The 12,166-nt window shown below is 44.9% G+C and overlaps 1 protein-coding gene across 1 annotated transcript; it reads right to left on the minus strand.

The window, feature by feature from the left end:
* Positions 1 to 4,320: 4,320 nt before the first annotated feature.
* On the minus strand, positions 4,321 to 7,253 carry fzd8a (frizzled class receptor 8a). The gene has a single exon (XM_023412893.2). It carries the CDS (start codon positions 6,663 to 6,665, stop codon positions 4,920 to 4,922), a length of 1,746 nt encoding a protein of 581 aa, XP_023268661.1. The 5' UTR covers positions 6,666 to 7,253; the 3' UTR covers positions 4,321 to 4,919.
* Positions 7,254 to 12,166: the final 4,913 nt, after the last annotated feature.

A 12,166-nucleotide genomic window follows, 5' to 3' on the forward strand; every position in this document is an offset into this window, starting at 1 on the left:
GGGGGGGCAGATCGTGGTTGCTGTGACTTTAGGAGTTACAGTTTTCATCACATCCTCCTATAAGCGGAGAATGCAGTTGTCCCTTAAGCCCATCACCCTGTGACTTCACCCTTTTTTTTTATATTACACTCGTAGACTTTAAATGGCAGCTTCGCTCTCATTGACTTGTTCTGCTCAGTATTTATTTATCATCAGAACCATGACATCACATCCCTTTTCAGTGCTGAGTGCAGAGCCATTTCTTTGGACTGAGGTGACCATACCCGGAGTGAATCTGGGAAAACACTTGGCACTTCAGATGAAAGAAGTTTTCCCTTTGTGTGCATGTCAGTCAGTCACTGAAGGACTGAGGGAACACAGTGTTCTGCTGCTGTGAGTGAGTGTGTGAGTGTGTGTGGAGGTGGGGGTCCTTGGATTGGAAGAGGCAGCAGGGGTGCACTGTAAGGACTACTAAACCACAGAGGCATTGTTACTGTGCCAATGGGGAGCCAGCCATTTATGCCGCTATCTTTGTTGGGCTCAGTCATGGTGCTGAAGTTAAGCATTTATCTGTTGGAAAACTGCATGACTGACTCTGACATCCATTTTCTATTTCATCTCGATTTCACCTTTTGATTCGGCCGTAACAAACACAGACAGCAGAAATACGGTTAAGGACAATATTCAGAAGAAGATGAGGAGGAAAAAGTCCAGGACTGACCTTGGCCATCTTCCTAATCTTGCTTTATAAATGTGCAGTCCAAACTGCAACAGCATCAGTGACGTCCACGTCCCCGAGAAACTATAACCACGCAGCCTGACAGGACTCAGAAATGCTGAGCTCCTCTATTTTCCAACATCTGGCGTCTCAAATGGCCACCTGAGAATAATGTGCCTGAGCTGGAGGTCAGAAGCTTTAACATGAATCTAAATGGGTCACTGAAACCCAAGGTCACTGTCATGCTTTATGCACAGAAGAATACAACCGTGGAAATTCTGGGCTTTTAGTACTATTTGCTCATCCTCCGAGGTCAGATATAGTCTGGAAAATAAAGAGAAACCACAAACCAACAATCTTCATGTTGACAAAAACACATGTAATCACATGTTTAGGCTCTTTAAATACAATTTTGATCAACACACTGCGGTCCACACTGAGTCCACAGCTACAACCCCCCCCCCCAAAAAAAAAACAAACCAACATGGTGACTTTATCGTAAAATTGTTAAGTCATGATTTTATCACATCTGTTCATCCAAAATGCTTCTATTGTGTGGTCCAACTTGAAAATACTAAATATAGGTTGATACATTTGTAATGCAGATCACAAAATTCTGTCCACAGCTGCGATATCTCCTGTCATGAATGAAGAGAGTAAAAAAATAAATAAAAAAACGTAAACCCAAGTGAATCAGATCAATATCCAATCACTCCTCCTGTGTGTCTGCATTTCAAAAAACACTGTTATCAATATTTGATAGGCAGAATGCTCCTCCTGCACAGTGAGGCTCTAACACCTGGATGCAGAGAGTGATCAGGAAAGAAGACAAATCAATCAAAGAGAGGATCTATTCTTCCACTTCTGAATGGTTTGAGGGATTCGTTTCTAACCAGCTTTGTTAGTCACAGTTCTGCACCAGTGCCGCCCAGTGACAACAGCCAGCAATGTTTGTATGTTTGCTACAGGCCACAAGAGCAAGCCCCAACAAGATCGGATAAGTAACGCGTCCATAAAATACTTCCTAATAAAACCAAACCATAAACTCAGACGTGACCTGAGCCGTTACCAGTTAATAGCCAGAGCCACAGCGACGGCCCTGCCCCTGTCTGTGTGAAGAACATCTTAACGACGCTCTCATACTTTCCCCTGTAAAATGCACTTAAATGAGTGGAGGAAATGGGTTGTTAATTACAATGTTTATGTTAAAGAGCCAAGCTGGGACATGCTGCTTTTAAGTGCCTGGACAGTTGGTCTGTGGGGCCAGGTAGTTGGGTAAGAGGGCAGACGCCTGCTGTGAAATAAGCACTACAATTATTGTCCATTCTCAATCACCCAATCAGCCAATGGCTTGAATAACACGTTTCGCATATTCTATATAAGGTGTTGAAATATATTAAATTCATTGGTTAGTTATGTTTTCTATGTGAATCAAACAGGTTTAATTGTTTCTGTTTCTTTGTGATACATAAATGACACAACTCCATAAAAAGCTATTGGATTGTATTCATGTTGAATCCATCATGATGTGAACTTTTTCATGTTGTGAATATGACTGAGGAACGGTGGCTCCTCATCCCTTTCGCTGTGGGCTGTTTCCCAACATTCCCTGTGTTTTATACTTTTTCATTTATTTGTGTTAAATTGTTCATTTCAGCCCAGTGTTTCAGTTGATCTATTAATTCATCAGTCAGGTTACGAAGAACCAACATCATCAGTTTCACAGAGTTATGCTCAGTTTAAGGGCTTCAGGCAGCGTTGAGATAAAATAGTTCTGTAGTAAGTGGAACTCTGATAAAGTTGGTTCATGAGTCTGTGCATAAAAGATAACTGGATGCTTGGTTTGATGTTTTTGATCTGTTCAGCGCATCCTAAACTTACCTGAGCAGGTGGTAGGTTCCAGTGAGGTGAGGCTGAGGTAAAATGCCTGGTCTGACCTCCCCCCCCCAAAGTTATTTAGTTGAATTTCCCAGGGTTCAGTTTGCCTCATTTTCATTTGCATGAACTCTTACCTCCTAACCTGCTTCTTCAAGGTTTTCGAGTGCCAAACAGACCTGCTGGCCTTGATATGGACTGACAGCACTACAGTGAGTACTGGGAACAACCTTATATACTTTTTCAACCTCTGCTGCAAATCTTCTGTGTCATTCTTTTAATTTTGACATCCTTTAAGAGCAAAGATGTCACTCTGAGCAGCTTTTCTGTGGCGCTGTAAACAGACGCACTGAGGCATGTGGAGCTGTGCAGCGCTGCTTTTACCACTAGATGGGGCTGCACATTAATGTCACTGCTGGACTGGGAGGCAGGCGGTCAGAGCTGGGGCTGCACTCTGCCTGTCTGAGGTGTTTGGGGGTAAACACCAGAAAAAACAAGCAGCAAGCCTGGGTGCAAATGTGACTATTTAAATGACGCACGCCATCAAATGTTCCAAAACCACTAACTGGTCGTCACCAAGATGCAGTTTTTAGACAACTTATTTCAAACTTTCAGCTAAACAAAATCATGTTGAAAACTCTTAAACATGAGTTCACATTAACACAAAAACTGTTGTTCATTTAGGTGGAAGTGAAATGATAAAGATGCTGCTCTTTTCATCTTAAAAGTACAGACTAGTTATTTCTTACAGTGCATCTTCATTGCCTGCTGTCCTAGCTGACAACAGAGATGCAAGATTTATATGGTTGATTTACGCTCCCAACAGATGCTTGCCTGCGCTACGCTGAAAAGGAGCTTTGGGGTTTCACATCTGCAGTCTGACCGTAAAGGAATAAAGCAGGAACAAAACAGACACTACAAAGCCCACTGTCACTATTGACCAGTAAATCAAAGGCATTTCTACGCTGGTTTACAGTGTATCATCTTATGCCAGCGCATTGGGTTAATTGGGACCAAACCAGATACATTTGTAGCAAAAATGCCTCGATTAGGGGGCCCTAAGATGTGAGATCATGTGAACAGACCACCTGTGGGGCTTTCATTGCTATTTCAATATCATTCATGTCAAGGCCCCTGCACTCGCTGACACAGCTTGAGCCGGGGGAGAAGATGTTTCAATTCAGGCTCTGCGAGAAAAAAACCAAACACAAGACGCAGGGGCTCTGGCAGGTTTCAGCTCTAACAAACCTGAAAAAAAAAAAAAAAAAAAAAGAGAGGGGTTCCAAAATGTTCTTTCAATTGTAGGACGTCCATCAAAGCATCCAAATGGGGACGTTTAGGGGGAACCTTGGCACATCAGACAGACACTCCTAATACACACCACCTTTATTCTAGGCTGTTAAAAAAGAAAGATCAAAGTTTCCGCAGATGAAAAGGGTCCGTTCCCTGCATTTATACCCCCATTCACCCACTCCCTCTTTTACTAAATTAAGAAAGCGGGCTTCGGCAGGCATGTGAAGAGGACTTTAACAATTATGGAGATGCTCCAACTCAACCCCTGCCTCTAATTACCAGTCTCTGATGGTTAAAAGGGCTTCCTTTTTAGCCAGGACTCTCAAAAGCTGCTATTGCTGCTGCTGCCATCCTCAACACGGTGACCACAAGGAACCACAAAGTATGCCTGCATGGGCTGAGGGGAAACAGAAGAGCCTCCCTCACATGGGAAAACACTGGAAAAGTTACACCGGTTCTTAGGATTTATCAGATGTTTTATTGTCAAAATAAAGGTCATATTTGCTTTTCTCACAAAAAGAGACATCTACACTTTGTACAAATTTACAATAGCTTATAAAGTTTTCTTTTATACACAAATGTACAGGTTTTTACATAACTTTTATATAAATACATTTGAAATTACAAAATGAATGACCCGTAAAATACTTGGGCACTATTAAGGCTTAATTTAAACTATCTTTGATGTGACTGAATTATACAATGTTATCTGGCACTATGTAGATAAGATGGTAATAAAAAAAGCCAAATGCTCTTTGAATGAAGCTAATTAGGAAGAAAAGTGTCTCTCTGCCTAAAACAAGTAATGCCCAGATTGCGTAAAAAGCCTCAGCCTGTACCTCTGATACATATAAACAGGGAGGAATTAACCTGTGTGAATGCCAGGTACATTGTTTCAGCCAGTTCTCCCCACAGCAGTGTGTGTGGATGTTTGGGAGGAAGGAGGGAGACACCTCAGCAGCAGTTCATTACTATGCAAATTGCTTAAGACAGGGAGTGATGGGTTATCTCCCAAACAATTAGCAGTCCTCATAAGCTGCTTTTGTTTTCTTATTCAAACCTGGGACAATGGCATCTGCTTGGGGCACGACACGGAGCTGGCCGTGCCTGACCTCCACGTCAGTCCGGTGCTCACGTCGCTGTACATGGAACCGCTGGTGCCTTTACTGCCCCAGCAGCATCTGGTGCAGAAAGTCCTCCAGGAGTCCAAAGTTTTACCGGACCAGATCCACACTCCGGACGTGATGCCCACCAGAAGGCACATAAAGTACTTCAACATAAAAACTGCATAGTCCGGACTCCTGCGGTCCCGCTCTAATAAACAGTTGGAGCAGTTGTGTGTGATCTCCCAGGTCTGCCTGTTGTGCTGCTCGTAAAAGTAACAGGCCACTATAATAGTTGCTGGCACAGTGTAGAGCACCGTGAAGATGCCTATTCTAATCATCAGCTTCTCTAGTTTGTCAGTTTTGGTGCCTCCTTGTTTAATGACGCTGCGGATCCTGAACAGGGACACAAATCCGGCCAGGAGGAACATAGTGCCTATGAATAAATAAATCACCAAAGGGGCCAGAACGAAGCCCCGCAGATTGTCCAGGTTCTGGTTCCCCACGTAGCAGATGCCCGCCACCGAGTCCCCATCCACGGAGCTCAGCGCCAGCACCGCGATGGACTTCATGCTGGGGATGAGCCAGGCGGCCAGGTGGAAGTACTGGGAGTAACTGGCGATCGCCTCGTTGCCCCACTTCATCCCGGCTGCGAGGAACCAGGTCAGGGACAGGATGACCCACCAGATGGAGCTGGCCATACCGAAAAAGTAAATAAGGAGGAAGACCACGGTGCAGAGCGCGGGGCCGGTGGTCTCGTAGTGGATGTGCTCCACGTCGAACTCCCGGTTGCACGCAACTTTCTCGTGTCCTGCGATGAGTCTGACGATGTAGCCGATTGAGACGAACATGTAACAGGCTGAGAGGAAGATGATGGGTCTCTCTGGGTACTTGAAGCGCTCCATGTCGATGAGGAAAGTGGCGACGGTGGCAAAAGTTGACACGAAGCACAACACGGACCAAAGTCCTATCCAGAAGGCGGTGAACGCTCTCTCGTCGTGCGTAAAGTAGGGGTTGTGGCACGGCATGGCGCAGTTGGTGATCTGTCCCGTTTTGACACGGTTGTAAAGCGGGTGACGGTCCGTGTTCACCGGCACCATGGGCTCCAAACACTTGCACCCCGGCTCACACGGTGCGGCGGGCGGCTTGTATTTCCCAGACGTGCCGGGTCTGCCGGGCTTATTTTTAGATGGATTGTAACCCTTACCGGGATGGTTGGTGGGTTTTGAAAGCACAGGGGAGACTGTGGTGGAGTCGGTCCTGTTGTAGTCCATGCACAGGGTGTCGGGGTTGCCCTGCACCGGCAGCAGGTCACACTTCATCCTGTCCGGCCAGGGAAAGCCGTACTGCCTCATGAGAGGAGCACAGCCGGCCCGGGCTCTCTCACACACGCTCCGGCACGGCGGGAGAGGTTTTTTGTAGTCCTCCAAGCAGATCGGGGTGTACATGCTGCACAGAAAGAACTTCAGGTCCGGCGAACACTGGATCTCAACCAGAGGCCAGAACTGATGCACTTCCAGTCCCGCCTCGTCCTGCGTGTCGTGGTTGAACTGGTTGGGCATGTAGGTGTAGTTGTAACCGATCCCCTTACACAGGGGCACGGCTATCTCCTGGCAGGTGATCTCCTTGGCCGTGGTGCAGCTGGACCGGGGAAGGAGAGCGAGTGAGAGGAGCAGGTAAATCCCAAACAGGTCCATCTCTCCGGCGCGTCGCGTCCCCCCTCTTCTGCTATGGCACAGCAATAAATCCTCCCAGCCGTCTGCTTTTGGCTCCAGTCCGGTTAGACGTTACGCGGCGAGCCCATCTCGCTTCTCTCAGGATCTTGCACGGAGTTGCAAGCAATGTGCAAGCCGTGTTTACTTTCGGCTGAAGGAGGAGGAGGAGGAGGAGGAGGAGGAGGAGGAGGAGGAGGAGAGGAGAAAACAGCCTTCAGGGCGGCGAGCAGCAGTCAAGATGGCTGAGAGAAGAATCCACCTTCTTCTGGAGGCTGCTCTCTGTATCCTCACACAGCCCGTTGTTAAAAAACCAGAGTGTTACTGTCCGATCGATACAAATGGAGAAATGTGGGCCTTCCTTTCTTTCTCCAAAACACAACGACTACATTCAGTCGGCTCGTCCCACCTTAGTCCTGGTTCCCATACAAATCATCAGCCTGGAGACGAAGCGGTGCCAATATATACCACAGCCTGACTGGCTACACCTCCGGAGCCGCTCCTCCAATCACAGAGCGGCGGGGGTGGCGCTCCCCGCGTGTCAATCAACTTTTTCCCCCCTAAAAATGTTTTGTTATATAGCTCGTGATCATACCAGTTTAGCCAGTGTCTGTGGCACCGGGAGACAGGACGCCGATGTGGATGATATGTAGAGAACGGGGACCTATACAGCTGAGGATCACCACAGATGAAACAACCACATTTTGAGAGGAAATAAGCACCTTTATGCGTTTTTCTGCCAAAAGACTCAGTTTTCATAAAAGTTCAGATTATAGGTTCTGTGTTTATACTTTTATGTGAAGCCCAGAGCCATGCTTGGTCTTAAATAAACTATAATAACCCTGTAATGAATTCCCCAAAAACCCATTCCAAGTAGCAACACTGTCATTTTTTAACATTATAATCATGATAATATATTTTAAATGAAGTAGGCCAACACCAGAGGAATATTCAGCTACTGTTTTTATAATCCCCCTCAGTGACTAAACTTTCTGCTCACGCTCTTGTAACTTCCTCTGACACACAATCTTTTTTTCTTTTTTTTTTTTGATAGTGTCACAACAATGGTAACACACAGACACACGCACAGACACACTAGGCGAGGATGCGTGTCTCCAAGATGATTGTTTCTGTGTGTGTGTGTGTGTGTGTGTGAGAGAGAGATAGAGAGAGAGAGAGAGAGAGAGAGGCCAGTTTGGTAAATTGGCTAATTTGCGCATGATAAGACTACCCAGGGAGCTGTCTGTCCTTGTGAAAAAGCTGTTTTATTTTTTAAATGAGGTGCTAATGTTTCGTTTAACGCTTGCATAGAGCTCCGCGGGAGGCGTAATTGCGCGAGGCAAAGACCAAGCAGCAGAGCTCACTTGAGACGCTGGGCAGAGCACTCATATCAGTGTGAACATGCCCACAGTCTGTCTGGGGATCTGTGTAGCCGGTTGACAGTAATCTTATTGTGTTAAACGGCATTTTATTATCTCTGATACGGTCAGTTTTAAAATTCCCTACAACGCCTCCATAAAGTCTTGCTGTATAGAGTTACTTCTTCATACTTCCTGTGCTATAGCTGCAATATGGCTTCAGCTGTGCAAACCGACTGCAGCACTACATGTATACACATCTGATTTCATGGATTTCTGTGTACTTTTGCAGTGGTGAAAAGTAACTAAGTACTTTTACTCAAGTAGTGCACTTAAGTACAGTTGTGAGAGACTTGAACTGTAATAACATAAGGAAATATTGCACTTTTTAGGCCACCATATTGATCTGACATCTATAGTTACTCTACAAAACATCTGATGAAAAAATAAATTATAGCTCACCAGCTCCACCTGCTACAAAATCAAAAGACTTCATGTACATAAAATATAACCCAGGGGTCATTCTGCTACTTTCACTTTTCACAGTTTAACCTTCTGATATTTGTTTTCTTTCACTCAAGGAATATTGTGCCTGCAGTAGTGTTTTTGAAATCTGATATTACTACCTTTACCAACAGTGAAGGATCTGGATATTTAGTCCAGTATCGCTTTCCCAAAGATCTTTCCAACATGAGCAGAACTCGTGGGCCGAGTATTGGATTGGGGCTGCAAAGGCTGAAATCTTTCAATGTTCATTCTATCTCAGACGGTGAACTTCATAGTGATATAATGCACATGATAATCTTTGTCTGTGATGTTAAAAAGATGTTTTTACACATCTAAAAACTAACAGGATGCGTAACTGATGCTGTATTATCACGGGTATCGGTATCATCTTTAACACTGACTGTTCAAGAATTTAAATTAAAGCAGCTCCTGGTAAAAAAAAAAAAAAACGAGGCACGCAAGGCCAGACATGTGATCGGCACATCTGTTCGAAACTCGATATTCATTTCAACAACATTAGGGATGTGTTTTTGAATAGACATTTTGTCCTCTACTGTACACACACACACACACACACACACACACACACACACACAGTTCCTGCAGAGCCTGGGTGCTAGGAAGCTAATGTGTGGTCTTACAGTGTTTAAAAAAAAAGCGTCTTCCTCCCAGTTTCCCACCCAAGCAAAATGCAACATTGTGTGTGTGGGGCCAGGGTGGTGTTGGAGTTTAAGTTTAGAGGTATTGTGTTTGGAGTGGAGCCAGCGCTTTATCATGTGAGGTAGCTTTTTTATTTTTTTTTATGTTACCGGACCACTGAACGAATAAAATAACCCGGAGTGAGCTGAGCATCAGCAGAGATTGATTAAGTGACTCGCCGGTGAGGGATAACAAGGAAGGAGCTCTGTTAATGGCTATTTGCTTTTGATTAGGAAACAAGTGTTCGGCTAGCCAGCGCTGTGGAGGTATGTGAGTGTATGTTTGTGCACACAATGGATGGTGTGCTATTTTCTCAATAATAAACCCTGGTATTTGAGATGTGTGAAAAAGGACACATAACAAAAAGGGAGTGAGGGTAAGGTGATGGTCACGATGTGGGAGATTGATGGAGGGAACGGAGGGAGGATAGACGAGGGCAAGAGAGGGCAGCGTGTCTGTACAGAGATAATGATTTACTCTGAGGAAGTCCACTCATCTCCTGTTTGCAACGCAGGGCTGCACGCTGTGAGAAAATATCTCCCCAGAGCAAAGCCTTAAAAGAAATACTCTGTGACCAATGAATAAAATCCACAATCACATCAAGATCCAAAGTTAATGTGTTCAGTTTAAAGCCCCATTCTGTCTGTCGGAATCAAGTGCTCCCGCTGAAGAGAGGAAGCCCATCAAGTGTGACTGCCTGCCAGATCCTGGACTTACCTCTGAGATGGTGAAACAGAGATATGCTAATGCAACTTTATCTTGTAAAGGAAGGCTTCGAGGAGATTTAGCCAATCTGCTGGACACAATTCCAAGAGCCTCGGTGGCATTTAGCAGGCTCGCGCTAACCCGGGGCTGCTTGTTAAGACTTCATTAGCTGTGTTTGCACAGGCCTCTCCTCTCCAAAGAGGTGGAGGAGGGCTCCCCAGGCTCCAGCCACAGCCCCACTATAGACACTCCATATGGGGCTTGTTTGCTCACGGCTGGCCTGGTAATCACTTTCAGGTGGAGCTGGAGGAGCCGGAGCAAGGCTGAAGGGATTGTGAGAAGAGCTGGAGAGCTGAAAACCTCCCCCCCAGCCCGAGCCCCCCGTCAGCAAAGCCCTCTTTCCACCGGGGTACTCCTGAGGTGACAGAGCATGGAGCGTGTACCCTGTGAATAAGCTCACCTTGGGCCCATTACCTTAACAAACACAGCCGGCCCCTCCAATCAGCCTACTGCTGGGAGGACAGGCGGCCCCTGTAAATCCCTGCTTACACCCACTGTCCCTCTCTGAGTGACCAGGGGTGATGTGTGTGTGTGTGTGTGTGAGTGTGTGTTTGTATGGAAAGTAAAAACTATTAACTAAAGAATTAAGTCTCGAAGCAGCACTAGTCAACTTAACATGATAACAATAGGAGGCTGCTTGACAAAACTGAACTCACTGCACTCATGTTTACAGTATATACCCTATACACTTCTTACTAAAGAGACAGAAGGGATCAGAGAGAAGAAAGAGTGAAAAGTATTTGTTGCAGCTGCTTTTATCAAAGGGTCAGTTCATCCACATTATAAAAAGACAGATTTTCTCATTCATCTCTAGTGGTATCTCACCATGCAGGAGGTTTTGGATACATTTGCTCAGGTTATCTCTGCCTCCAAATCACAGCTTGAGCTTGAACTGGAGCTAGAGTAAAATCTGTGACTACTTCGAGCAGCAACCTTCAGGGCTGTAGAATGGAGACTAGGAAGTGCTAAAAACTGCAGTGCCTTGAATGACCGTTTGAGACTGGTGTCAATCCCCATAGACTCCACTGTTAAAATTCCCATTTTACAACAGAATTTGGTCTGTAAAGCTAATTTCCTCCTTCATGACAACTGTACAGTGAATTTTTATATAACTCGCACATTAACATTTTTATTTAGACTAGCGTGTCACTTTGAGTGACAGGTGGGTGAGCGTATGCTTGTCACAAACCAGCATGCACCAAAATGTCTGGTCAACACACGCCCCTGCTCTATGTCCATTTTTGGATTAGCCAGGAGTTAGGCGGAGTCAGGCACTGCCAAGATGGCAACGGCTGGGCAGCTCACACTGAGCTTCAAAGCCACTCTTCAGAGACCTATGGCTGACGTCACTGAGGCTACATTCATCTTTGTTTACAGCGTATGGGACACTTAACAAACAAAATAGAGCTGATTAGGGTTCATACGCTGTTACTTGCAGCTTTGTTAAGGATTAAGCAACCTTTTTCTGATGATTTATAGATCAGTTATAAGCTATTAATGATAAATGTGTTTGGGTTTTCAGGTTGTAAAAAAATCCTTTCGGTGATTTCGACTTTTCACTCGGGCCAAAATACATTTATTAACATGTAAGACTAGGGACCTGATGATCACAACATTTCGTGACGTTGTTTCCAAAGAAAACCTTGTAACTCAGTGGACCTTAATGATATGAGAAGATTTTCCGCCTTTTTAATTTAAACAAACCATTAACACATCAGCTTATCTTACATTGTCATTAAAGCAGAAACAGGGCCATTTGTCTGTGCTCTGGAAATATTATGTTTGGAGATACATGGTTTCCACAGGTCAGTGACATTATTACCAAAGCTTAAACACCACATCTAAAGGGATTTTTGACAAACAAGCAAAAATATATTATTAGTTTAGAAGTGATTTATGAAGCAGTAGTAAATGGGTTACTCACCTATAATAAAGAAATTAGTTGCATCATACAGTATATAGCCTTTATAAATGCTGCTTTATTAGACAGTGGTACCTGAACCTCCTACCCCCCCCCCCCCCCCCCCCCCCCCCAGCGGTTGCAGGAGAAATCTCAGAAATGGAGGGATATGTCCAAACCAGGACAGTTTATATATGTTTTTATTTGTAATTTGGGAGAATCAACCCTTTAAAAATTGTGGCCACCCATAAAATTGG

The sequence above is a fragment of the Seriola lalandi genome, unplaced genomic scaffold, assembly GCF_002814215.2.
Source record: "Seriola lalandi dorsalis isolate HSWRI2012SDOR001 ecotype SW California unplaced genomic scaffold, Sedor1 jcf7180002054494, whole genome shotgun sequence".
NCBI lineage: Eukaryota > Metazoa > Chordata > Actinopteri > Carangiformes > Carangidae > Seriola > Seriola lalandi.